Below are 12911 nucleotides of genomic sequence, written 5' to 3'. Positions count from 1 at the left end.
AACACTACAGGCAACTCAGCATGGCCAATTCACCTAACCTGCACGTTTTTAGACTGTGGGAGGAAATCCACACAGATGCTGGGAGAATGTGCAAACTCCACACAGACAGTTGCCTGAGGCAGGAATTGAACCCAGGTCTCTGGCATTGTGAGGCAGCAGTGCTAACCACCATGCCACACCTTTCCTTTATTGAAATGATGATGAACCTGCTGTGTATTGCTCAAAGGTTTCTTTCTATGTTGCCATAACTTACAATTTATTTGATTCTTGGTACTTTTATTTTGAGGAAAAAGCAAGTTGGTTGGATAATCTATGAAACATTATCAATTAGGTATGGTCTCCAGTTTATGGTCTAATTCAGTGATTCAGGTGAGTAAATTCAAAATGTTTCCTGCAATTAACACCACTCAAAACAAATTAACTGGCCATGATCATGTCACTTTTTTTATTCGTAATGTTCTGTATTTGTTTGCTTTCATATTGATAGTTACCGCACATGAAGTCTGACACGATGTTTTTAAAAGAGGTGATCGAGACTTCTGTGACTGCAAGTCTTTCTTTCCTTTCTAAATACAATTATATCTGATATTGATGGGCAGTTGGATTAAAATTGATCCGTTTTCTTTCGATGATTCAAGTCATTAGTTTGGTTGAATCCAGCTGATTTTCATTCTGTCTCAATAGTTTGTCACCAGTGGCCTCTTATGGGTAATATGCAAGCTCTTTCATTTTACAGTCATTGTTTAAAGCACTTCACTGCAATTGCAAACAGTATAAAAAAAGCAATCATATTATCATTACATGAATCATCATCACCACTTTTTGAAAATATATGGACATGGAGAATTGAAGTTAACATTAACTTTTTAGTTTTTTATTGTTTTCATCACCTTTTTAACTGGTTAAAATAGCTGGAGAAGTTCCACAAGCATGAAGAGGAAATATAAACACACGCCACTGGTTTTGCACAAGCACTGGAGCACACTGAGTTGGTGACCACTTTTGTCATTTCAATTCTTTCATACTGTTGTGCTCAGAATATGCCCAAACTCCCTGTAACATAATTAGTATGATTCTTTTTGATAAAAAGGAACAAAAATACTGATATTATAGAATTACTGGAACAATTTGAAATATTGTCAAGAAACATTTCAGTAAATTATCATTTATTTTATTTCCATGGTCTGTTGACTGGCCAGTGTTATTAACCATGCCATGAATGCTAATGGAAATTAGCTTGAAGGGGTTATTGAGCTCAGTAATATTCTAAAGCTGAATTAACATCAGTGGAAATGTAGTCATTAACCCAGAATGCTTCAGCTATCAACTCAACTCCTTCACATTGTCAATTCAACCATTCATTTTTCAAACCTTTGACAGTGTGATCTGTGTTCCATGTTTGAATTGAAAGATCAAAAAAAGTAACAATGAAAAAGTCATGTATACCTTCTTACACACAAAGAGGGCCTCAATCTAAACTAACCCATCTACCAGTGGCACTGTAACATTCAGGAGCACTGTGGCATGTCTAGATTTGATCATTTACTGTGAGAGATACCTCAAATAAAAATGTTGAGTTTTACTGAGATAGTAGGACCAGTTATTTAGGAAACAGGTGAAACATTCCTCGCCACCAGACTGTTCAGGATGTGTATGAATCTCAACCAATTTATATTCTGCCAGTGAGTGTGGGCATCAAATAGACACCCCACTGTAATTTACAACTGATGGAGGGGGAGGGGAGGTAGTTGGAATCTAAGTATGGACTATAAACCCAATGGGATTTGTATGGATTGACAGCAACTCAAAGCTACTTTTTGTGGATGTTGTGGTTTCTCCACGGTCCATAGAGTATTATTAAACTTCCTGCACATATACAATATATCCTCAGTCTACTTGTACTCGAGCATGTAAACGCGTATTACAAATGGCTTTCCATCTGAAAAAGGAGGGAAGTTCCATCCAATCTTGAATTGCATAAATAGGATAATAAGAAACCTTTTGTTAGTTTTGCCCGTTTTGGAGCAGCAAGTTAAAATTACCAGTAGTGTGTTCAATGCAATTTGTAATGATAGGAAATCATTTTAGGTTGTTTGTTTGAAGAAGGATTAAAATTAGCTTCACTGAAGTTACGAATTTCAATAAAACGAAAACATAATTTTTACATTTCTTTTTCCCTTTTTGCAACGTATTTAATTACCGATTGATGTGCACAAGATGTGCAATTTAGACATAAGGAATTACTAAACCTCAAAATAGAAAGTTTAGTAAGTTTACTAATTTAATACTCATAGAAACATAATTATTAACTTAGGATACTTTTTTGGGAGTGATGGATATCCTTTAGATAATCAAACAAGTTGTATTACTGGGTTCTCAGCTATCCCATTTGTTGGTGTCTTTAGTCCGCAATGTTTAAATAAAGTCATCAAAACTTGCATAATAAGGAACTAAAAATAGAATCTATTTTGTCTGAAGCTCTGGTGTTGTCCCAACTAGTAAAAGCACCACCTAGTGCAGCATTAAGCCAAGCCAAAAAGTCACAGCTTTGATTTCCAAGAATAAGGTGATCAAAGTCAGGGTAACAGCTGGAGCACTAAAATAGATCTGAGCAGCCCTCAAGTGGGAAGGGAAAGTATCAGCTCGGATTCCTCATCTCTCCTACTCTGCAGTGACCTCTCATGGAAAGAAATAAAATATACAAAATTCTGGGAACACTTCACAGGCCTGGAAGAATCTGTGAAGAGAATAACAGATTGATCCTATAGCTAGGTGACCTTTCATCTGAACTGGAAGAAGCTAAAGATTTAATTGTACTTAAGAAAGCACAAAGCCAGAAAAATAGTTACGTAGTAATGACAGTTTGTGGGGGAGGGGTCAACAGAAAAGGCAAGGAAAGAGTTAAGAGAATCAACTGTGACAGGGTGTAAGACATACATAATTAAATGAAGGATTATCCAGTCAGTTGAAGATAGGAATGTCACAAGAAACAAAGGGTGATTCTAAAAGAAATGCAAGTTGCAACAGCAGAACCATTATCAGTCTAAATGGAAAAACAAGACAGAGTTAACGTTTTAGGTCAATAACCTTTCGTCAGAACTAATTTTATGAAGAAATATTAACCCAGAACATTAATCATTTCTTTTCTCCACAAAGGCTGCCAGACCACGAGGTCCTTCCAGCATTTTCTGATTTTATTTCACATTTACAGGAGTCACAGTACTTTACTCATGCTTTACTTGCATCTGCTGTCTGAAAAAACTGGATGGTGGCTACTCAGCTCAGTCTTGAGACTACAGAACTGTGAAGTGCCTACTGAAAAATGGGATGCAGTCCCTGTGACCTTAGTTTTAATTTCAATGGAACAGTGCAGAAGACTGAAGATAGAAAGGACAGAGTGAGATTAGGCTGCTGGAACAAAGTAGCAAATGACCAAAGCTTCAAATTTGCAATCTCAACACAGGTATTCAGTAATCTGCATTTGGCCTCCCCATTCATGAGGCCAGTTTGTGAGCAGTAGTTACAAAAGTTTTAATACACCCCAACAAAGTGCAAAAATAATTGCAATATTCTGCAAATGCTGGAGATTTGTAAGAAAAACAAGTTCTGAACTCAGCAAGTCTGACGATATCTGTGGAAATAGAAACAATGAATGTTCTGAGTCCAATATAACTCTTCTTCAGAACTAAATAGAGGTAGAAGAATTATGAGCTTTATACTGATGATGGGAAGTAGTGAGGATGACACAAAGAGTCTGCACAGGGAGAGAGAGATGGGTTAGGTGACTGGGCAAAAACTTGGAAAACAGAATACAATGTGGGAAAATGTGAGGTTGCACACTTTGGCAGGAAGAATAGGAGAACTAATTAAATGGAGAGAGACTACAGAAGGGATTTGGGAGTCATTCTGAATGAATCACAAATAGCCAGTATCCAAGTTCAGCAGGTAATAGGGAAGGCAAATGATCTGTTGGCCTTCATTTCAAAGGGAATGGAGTATAAAAATTGGGGGAGGTCTTGTTAAAACTATGCAAAGCACTAGTTATACCACACCTAGAATTGGAACAATTGTGGGCCCTTTATCTAAGGAAAGATGTACAGGCAGTGGAGGAAATCCAGAGAAGGTTCAGTAGAATCATCGAGATTTTCTATTGAGGTGTAGTTGAATGGATTGGGTTTGTACTGATAGTAGTTTAGAAGAATGGGAAGACCTGATTGAAGCATTTAAGATTCTGAGAGGACTTGACAGGATAGATTCAGAGAATTTCTTTCCTTTGTGGGAGACCAGAATAAGGAGATCACCCATTTTTGACAGAGATGAAGAAGAATTCTTTCTCTGAATTTGGAGATGCCGGTGTTGGACTAGGGTGTACAAAGTTAAAAATCATACAACACCAGATTATAGTCCAACAGGTTTATGTGGAAGCAACGCTCCTTCATCAGGTGCCTTGATCATCTTGTTTTCACCCTGTATTTCCCATACAACCATCCCCTGACATGGCAGTCTGCAGACTGCTGTACTTCTATCGTGGTCAAAGCCCCAAGCAATCCTTGTCAATCACTACCAACCTTCTCCTGGTAGTACTGCTCTTCTAACTCCACTCATTTCCTTCAAATAATAGATATTCCTATAGGAATCCACAACTACCTGATGAAGAAGCAGCGCTCCGAAAGCTAGCGCTTTCAATTAAACCTGTTGGATCTTTCTCTGAAGGTAGTGAATTTATGAAATTGTGTATCACAGACAGCTGTCAAGATTGAGTCAATAAGAATATTCAAGGCTGAGATAGTACTCTTAGACAGTAATGGAATCAAGGGCTGTGTGGAATAAACGGGAAAATTGAGCTGAGGGTTATCAGGTCCTCATGGTCTCTCCACAGTCTCATTGAATGGCGGAGTAGACTTGATAAAACAAATTGCTCCTAATCTTTTGGTTTTATTAAAAGGGCGAGGTGTGCATGGAGAAAAGATGTTCCAGTTAAGGTTAATGTGTGAAATAGTTTGGAGATCAAAGGCATCATGAAATCAAGTGCGAAGGGAGTGGTAATACTTGTGAAGAAATGAAGTGTTGTAAAGGTCAGGTCTGATTGAAAATATTGTTGGGATGAGAAAGGGTGAGAGTAATGGAACAGGTAGAGTTGGATGCTCTGCCAATCATCCTAAATTAAGAAGATGATATTTTGAAAGCATATTTTTGGTGTGGAAAATGGTGATATCACAACAGTGGTTATGGAGACAGAAACTGAAAGGATAGAATAGAATCTTTAAGGGAAGGGGAGATGTGAAAAAGTGTAAACAAGGTAGCTGTGAGAGTCAGTGAACTTAAAATTCATGTTGGTAGACAGCCTAATTCCAGCTACGGAGATAAAGTAGTTAAGGAAAGGGAAGAAACACAGATGAATCATAAGATGACAAAACTGGGAGTAAAATAAATTATCCAATTCAGGGAGACAACTGGAAGTGAACTAATATAATTATCAATATATAGGAGTTAAGGAGCAAGCTATGTCCAACTGGAACAAATCCATATAGCCCACACAATACCAAGCAGAAGCAGGAATCATGTTGATTCCTATAGGAATATCTATTATTTGAAGAAAATGAGTGAAGTTAAAAAAGCAGTACTACCAGGAGAAGACTGGTATTGATCGACAAGGATTGCTTGGTCTTTGTCCAAGATAGAAGTACAACAGTCTGCAGACTGCCATGTCAGGGGATGATTGCATGGGAAATACGGGGTGAAAACAAGATGATCAAGGCCTATAAATTAGAAATGCTAAAATAGTAGAACATATCTGAAATGGAGCCTGTTTGAGCTGGAAATCGAAAGGTGGCAGCTATCTTGCAAATACCTTCAGACAACATGAGGTGTTTGGGAATAATTGATGGATGATCAGAAGGATTGTGAGTCAGGATTGGTGTGAAGTGTTAGAGTTTCCATTTACACTGTTCATAAAACAACAACGATGCCTCTCTTGTCAGCAGCTTTGATTACTATGTCAAGGTTCGACCTGAGAGAATGATGGAAGAGTATTATCTCAATGCAAATGTGTGGAATAGCATCTCATTATTCAGTAGGCACTCTACAGGCTTGCAACCTCAACAATAAGCTCTGAATATTCCATCCTTGCCATTTACTCGGTCAACATATACTGGTAATGATTCTATTACACCCATTTAGACCTCCTCTGGCTCCTTTCTTCCTTTACTTGTGACATTACCAACCACTTTTGTTCCCAACATCATCCCTAACTTTGTAATATGCCTCGCAATCCTTTGAGATATCTCAATCAAAAGTGGAGCTGGAAAGGCACAAGGGGTCAGGCAGCCTCAGAGGAGCAAGAGAGTCAATGTTTTGCGTCAGGACCCAAAATGTTGACTTTCCTGCTTCTCTGATGCTACCTGACCTGCTGTGCCTTTCCATCTCCACTTTTTATCAATTCCGACTTCCAGCATCTGCGGGCCTTACTGTGTCCTTCGAGATATCTGTTCTGCTCTATTTCCAAACTCTCAATCATTCCTGATTTAAATCACTCCATCATTGGTGACCGTGCCTTCGATTGCCAAACGCTCAAACCGTGAAATTCTTTGTTAAACTTCTCTGCCGCTTTTCCTCTCTTTTCTCCTTTAATAACCAACGCTTTGACCAAGCTTCCTCTCATCTGCCATTTTATCTCCTTATATGGCTCAATGTAAAATGTTTTTTTAAATACTTCTGTTATGTGCCTTTGGATGTTTTTTATGACCCAAATCTTCCTTCCAGTCTTCAGATAATTAGAAGTCTCAATGCACTGACTCTACACGAACTCCTGGAAGTTTAAATGTCCAGAAAACAATTATCCATCTTTCTGCACATTTGGAGAAATTAATCTTCCTTACCTGGACAGTTATCAAATAAACATTAGACAACTTAAATGTGTGTCACTTCTGAGAAACAATACATCTGAATCCCCACCCCAGCCTTAATTCCTCACTGAACACCGGACTCCTCCCGACCCCCTAGAACACCCAACTCTTCAAACACCATCTGATTCCCAACTTCCCTCCCAGACCTCCAACTCCACCCTGCCCCACCCTCTCCCATTTGATGCAATGTATTTATCCAAATCCCTGCTGGACTCTTCAATTCCCTCATAAACCAACTGGACTGCTACCAACCCCAAACACTTGCCTCCCTGGCCCTACAATGCCTCCTAACATAATCTAATTTGTCCCTTCCCCTTTTCAACTCGGCCCAACTACCAAGTTAAGTCATTATTAATAAATGATCACCAACTTCTAAGATTAACTCAGTTTCTATCTCCACGGATGCTGTCAAACCTATCTATGCTTCAAACTATTACAAAAATGATTTTACAGAGTTTTTGAACATTACATCTAGTTATGCTTAATCTAGCTTGCAAATTGTGGGATGAATGAATAGAAGTTGTAGTATCCAGCTATTATTTGATGTTTGTATCAGATCATCCATTGCAATGGTAATTAATGCCTGGAGAGTAGGCATCCTCTGAATCCAATTTTCTGTTTTATCCACATGACATATACCCAATCCATACAATAGATTTTGCAAGGTTTTTTGGCTTACTGGCAGGATTGTATATTGTTCACTGACAGCCACTAGATTAGCTAACACATTCTGAACACCTGTAAATGAAAACAAATTCCAGGACATTCACTTTAACAGCAGCAACATGATCAGCATCACTGTAAATTATCGAACTGAACATTTAATTACAAGACATTCAGTTGTACATTCACTATCGGTATCTGAATTGCTGGGTCCTTTCACAGAACAGTCTCAGTCATCAGAAAACCTGAAACCACCAGGTTTTTGGCATCTGATTCATGTTTGCTTCTCAGTTCAGCGCGGCATGAGATTAATCGAGAGTTTAGGTTAAAATGACACAGGCACAGAGTGACCTCTTTTAAAATTAGCTAGTTCTGAGGTAAGCAAAGAAGAAAAACCATACATAACACAGTTTCCAAGCTTCCATACTTGTGCACAGTACCGGTCCAAACAGTACACAATGGATAATTCCCATGTGCCATTACTGGTTTGTCAATACAAGAAATGAAAGGAAGTGGGCATGAGGGGAGAGAGAAAATACATCAATAATGTAAAGGGGTGCGGGGTGATTAAGACAATTGATTGAAGGGCAATTATTGCCTTTTTGAAAATACACACCAAATACAATTTTCATAAATGATCAGTACATAGAACAAGAACATATAAAATTGGAACAGGTGTGATAGCATTTCAGCTGAGGCATGAGCACAGAATCTACGACACATAGATATGTGAAGTTAGTTTACTTCTCAACAAACAAGGGACAAACTCTTTACTGCCTGACAATACAACTCACCCGCATCTCAGCATTTTGGAATTCATTGAGTTTTTTGGGGGGGTAGAAATCTAAATACTAGTCACAGCCCCACATTTAGTATATAGCATTACAGGTTATGATGTTCTATCAGTTAATAAATAGTTCTATTTTGAATACAGTTTTCAAACTTTGGAAATCAATAAGCCTCCCATATCATAGCCAAGGAATCCCATCTTGACTATAGAGCAATTGTATGTATTTTCTGCAGCAGGAAATGTTACATAGTCACTGAAACTTAAAGGAGGTGCCAACAAAGGTAGACCATAACAGATCCCAATTCTGACTGGTTGCTTAGATTGGGGGTGTTCAGTATTGAGTTGAATAGAGGACTCTTTCGACGTTTGTCATCAATCTTACAATTACGATTTGGGTGCAAATGGAAATTAACAGGTAACAAAAACTTATTAAAACTCCATCTTCTAGTTTGGGTTCTAACAAATGTTTTGCAAATCATCTCAAAGGCTGCAATAATACTCCACACCGACTACTTGGCCACATTCACTGATTTCGCAGATTTCGACTGTGCATGAAGTGGGCTTCTACTCCAACACAGTCACAGGTAATATTACAAAATAGGACTGATGTTTTGTAGCCTTTGTACTGAATGGGCTTCAGTACTGAATATAGCAATGAATGCCATCTAACCAGATTTCTCACTTAATTTCATTAAATCTCCAATATTAAATAGGGGTAAATGAAGGACTCTGTAATATGTAACTTGAAGTTCAAGTAACTACAGTAAGCAGTGTGTTGTTCGTGATGGACAAACCGAATTTACGTTGAAAAGCAGCTGTTTTATTTTCGGCATGGTCAGGTATTGTGTTGGCCGTTTTGGGTAATGGGAATGATCTTTTCCAAGGACACGTCTGTCTCATAGTCCCCATTGCTCGACAGGAGGCTGACCGCCCCGTGCTGGGAGATGGGCGAGAGCTTGGCGCAGCAGTTGCGGTCTGTCGGAGTTTCTGGAGGGCAGGGCACCGAATGGGGGATCAGGTAGACGCTGTTCTCCGCTTTCTCCAGGGTTGGCCCAGGGTGGTAGGAGGAGACTCCGTTGTGGATGGTGACCGTCTCCACGGCGTTGCTGGCGCACAGGGCGCCGCAGCCCAGCAAGGTGGAGAAGGCCTTGCGGAAATCCGCGTTGAAGGCGTAGATGATGGGGTTGAGGGAGGAGTTGGCCCAGCCGAACCAGACAAAGACATCGAAGGTGCTGCCGCTGACACAGGGCAGGGGAGGCGGGCTGGCGTGGCTCTCACAGAACGGCACCAAGCAGTTGAGGATGAAGAAGGGCAGCCAGCAGCACACGAAGACGCCCATGATCACCGACAGGGTCTTGAGCACTTTGGTCTCTCGCTTGAAGGACATCTTGAAGGAGCTCTCGGGCTGGATGTCCGCAGTGCTGGCGCTGCTCCGGTTACTCTGGCAGTTCTTGGCGTGCACGGCGGCTCTCTCCAGGGCCGAGATGCGCCGGATCTGTTTCTGGGCGATTCGGTAGATGCGGGTGTAGGTGACGATCATAATGGCCACGGGGATGTAGAAGCTGATGAGGGATGAGGAGATGGCGTAGGTCCTGTTGAGGCTGGAGTCGCAGTTGTCCCCTGGGCGCTGGGAGGTGGCATTGCCATGTAGCCCATTGGGGACCCTCGCCTTATGCCAGTCCAGCTGAACGGGGATGAAGGAGATCAGCAGAGAGAGGCTCCACGCCGCGCTTATCATCACGAAAGCCACTTTGGGCGTCATTTTCCGTTCGTAGCGGAAGGGGCTGGAGATGGCCCAGTATCGGTCCACGCTGATCACGCACAGGTTGAGGATCGAGGCGGTGGAGCACATGATGTCGAAGGCCACCCAGACGTTGCAGAAGGGGCCGAAGGGCCAGAAACCGGCGATCTCGCTCACCGCCTTCCAGGGCATCACCAGCACCGCCACCAGGAGGTCGGAGACGGCCAACGAGATCACAAACAAGTTGGTGACCTTCGTCCGCAGGTGGCGAAAGCGGATGACCGCCACGCAGACCAGGGTGTTGCCCAGCAGCGTGGAGAGGATCAGCAGCGAGAGGAAACAGCCCGTGAGCACTCGGAACGAGGAGTCCTGCTCAGCAGCCAGCGAGCTGCCATCCATGGTGGTCGTGTTCTGCCTCATTCCCAACCCACACACACACAAACACCGAAAGAGCCCTCGTGTACAGTGTCCACCCCTCCTCCTGTGTCACACTCAGACCTGTTCCCGCTAATCACAGGGGACCCACCGACCACAGGGCAGTCATGGAGAAATCTCGTCTTCCAACCAAAGATAGGGCCTACCTTCAATCCATCTGCACCTGGTCTGAGCTTTGATCAACGTCCTTTCTCCCGAGTTAGGTTTACCTTCACCTCCATGATCGTGCCGCAGTGAAACATCTTTTGCTTCAGGCAGTGTCCCGGGAAAGAGTAACTCCCAACATTGCTCCGTCCCTTGTTGCTGATGTGCAAAATTCTATGGTGGCCTCACATTGCATGCTAACAAATGATCAATCCCCTGTAAGTGTCCCTATTCAGTTGTCTCCCTGGAGTCCCGGAGAGTGTGAAACATCCACTTTACACAAAAGGGGGAAGAGAGGTTTTTTTTGTGGTTTCAACACCTTCTCTGAGTCCAGGCTGTCCGTGCCTTCACCGTTACAAACTCCGCATACCCGGCACCCCGCCATCCATTTTCCGTTCCTTAGAAATTTAAAGAGATCAGAAATGAAGTAAAAGTAATGTCACCATTACATAGCCACACAATTGGTGTGAATGTCATTCCCAAATTATTACGCGTTACTACACACCCAAGTCCCATTTCAACTGTGATCACTGGTGGGTGGTATTTACAACCAGAATAGCTGAGAGGTACAGAGCATGGTGGAAACACTCAGCCGGTCAGGCAGCGTCTGGAGAGAAAGGACACCAGGATTAATTTCACAGTTCGACGACTGTCCGCCAGAACAGATTTCCAATGTGTGCAGCACTTTGGGTTTTGTTCTCCCGCGAGGAAGTCGTGATTTAAAGTCAATAGTTACACCATTGCCTACCATTCTCCCATAAAATAATGTTCAGCAACTTTCTAGGCGCCACGATGCAGGGAGTTTTGAGCCTGTGAGGACGATGCAGTCCGCCCCAGATAGCAGTTCATGTTGCGGTTCCTACATCCCCTCAACTGCACACACTCCACCCTCCGTTCAGCGATAATCCGCAAGTACTCACCGAGATCGTCCCAATCTGTGTTTGTCAAACAGGCAAGATCGCAAAACCATGTACTTCAGTCCGTTTTGAAACGATCCAACACTTCACCCTGTTATTCTTACGAAAGTGGTGTTGACGGGTGGGTTGAATACTGGTCCCACACTCATTTTAAAGCTGAAAAAGACTGTCGTCGCAAATTCACGTCCAAATCGACAATAAAATTTCCAAAAAAATGTGCTGTGGTTTTGTTGCTGTGCACAGTGTTCCGATAACATAAATGTTTATCACAGTTCAGTGGCTGGCTATAGGTGCATGTGTCGTCATTGACAAAATATAGTGCTTCGCAGTAAATCTTCCGAGCTCTGTTACCTCTTTGCTTCTCTCCCCTGTTAATAAATTCCCCCAAATCTCTGATAACGGGATGTGAGCTGATTGCGCCACCACGTGGATTGCGAGCGTTATCATTCAAGAGACGGGAGAGCACCAGCGACTTCTCAAACATGTAGCTGCTGCTTCGTGGACTGTGCTTGACGGTAAAGCTCCGCCATCCAACTCGGCAGCGAGGTCAGCAAGTGACAAATGCTCCACGTCGGCCAACGAAAGCAGATGCTTAATTTGCTGACAATTTCAGGTAATTATTTGGGCTACAGTTGGGAAGTTCGAATGCAGGCGAATAATTAGTAGAGGGTAACGTTTAGCAAACTTTGGAACGTTGTTTCCAAGGGCAAGTTGATAATGTTTCAGCGAAATCTTAAAATATCGAAAACGATAACACGGCACATTAGCTGTTCATACCAAGATCAAATGTTAAACTTTGATTTAAAAAAATAAATCTCGGATGAATTCTCCCTCCCTTGGCAACAGCTGTCCATCACTGCAATGTGAAATCAAGTCTGGTCCACCGAGCTTTCCCCATCCTTTGCAAATGGAGGTTCTAATTAAAATGGCTTTTTTTAAAATGAAAAGTGGTAAGTTTTGATTTCGAACCGCGTACTTTCACCATCAGATTCGGTGTGTTCTTCAGAACAATTGACACAAGGGTCTTTTCAGATTAACGAAATCTATATGCGAGATGCTATTTATTTCAGGAAGGCCGACGACTCTTTAAAATCGCCCAGCCCAATTAGCATTCCCAATCCACAGTTAGCAGATGACCAATAGCTAGTAACTAGCAACCCAGGTCTCCTTTTACAGTAATAAGGAGACAATCTGTACTCGGTACTGCCTCTCTGTAATCAACGCTCACTACTTTAAAGAGGGCTCGAATGTGTACTCTCCACGTTTATTTTTCATTGTTTTTATACCAATACTTCTGACGCCAGAAATGCAAATTT

The 12911-nt window shown here is 41.8% G+C and overlaps 1 protein-coding gene across 1 annotated transcript; it reads right to left on the bottom strand.

Annotated features, from left to right (window-relative positions):
- Positions 1 to 212: 212 nt before the first annotated feature.
- On the bottom strand, positions 213 to 12038 carry LOC140492155 (D(1) dopamine receptor-like). Its single transcript, XM_072590996.1, has 2 exons — positions 11599 to 12038; positions 213 to 11076 (listed from the first exon to the last, which is right to left on the bottom strand). The coding sequence occupies exon 2, from the start codon at positions 10517 to 10519 to the stop codon at positions 9194 to 9196; it is 1326 nt and encodes a 441-aa protein (XP_072447097.1). The 5' UTR covers positions 10520 to 11076; positions 11599 to 12038; the 3' UTR covers positions 213 to 9193.
- Between the last annotated feature and the right edge of the window lie 873 nt (positions 12039 to 12911).

The sequence above is a fragment of the Chiloscyllium punctatum genome, chromosome 20 (genome assembly GCF_047496795.1).
Source record: "Chiloscyllium punctatum isolate Juve2018m chromosome 20, sChiPun1.3, whole genome shotgun sequence".
NCBI lineage: Eukaryota > Metazoa > Chordata > Chondrichthyes > Orectolobiformes > Hemiscylliidae > Chiloscyllium > Chiloscyllium punctatum.
This window is presented reverse-complemented; position numbering and strand designations above follow the sequence as displayed.

What these genes read in the sequence shown, in the direction of transcription:
- LOC140492155 (XM_072590996.1), bottom strand. Translation starts at nt 10,519, where the DNA reads ATGAGGCAGAACACGACCACCATGGATGGCAGCTCGCTGGCTGCTGAG.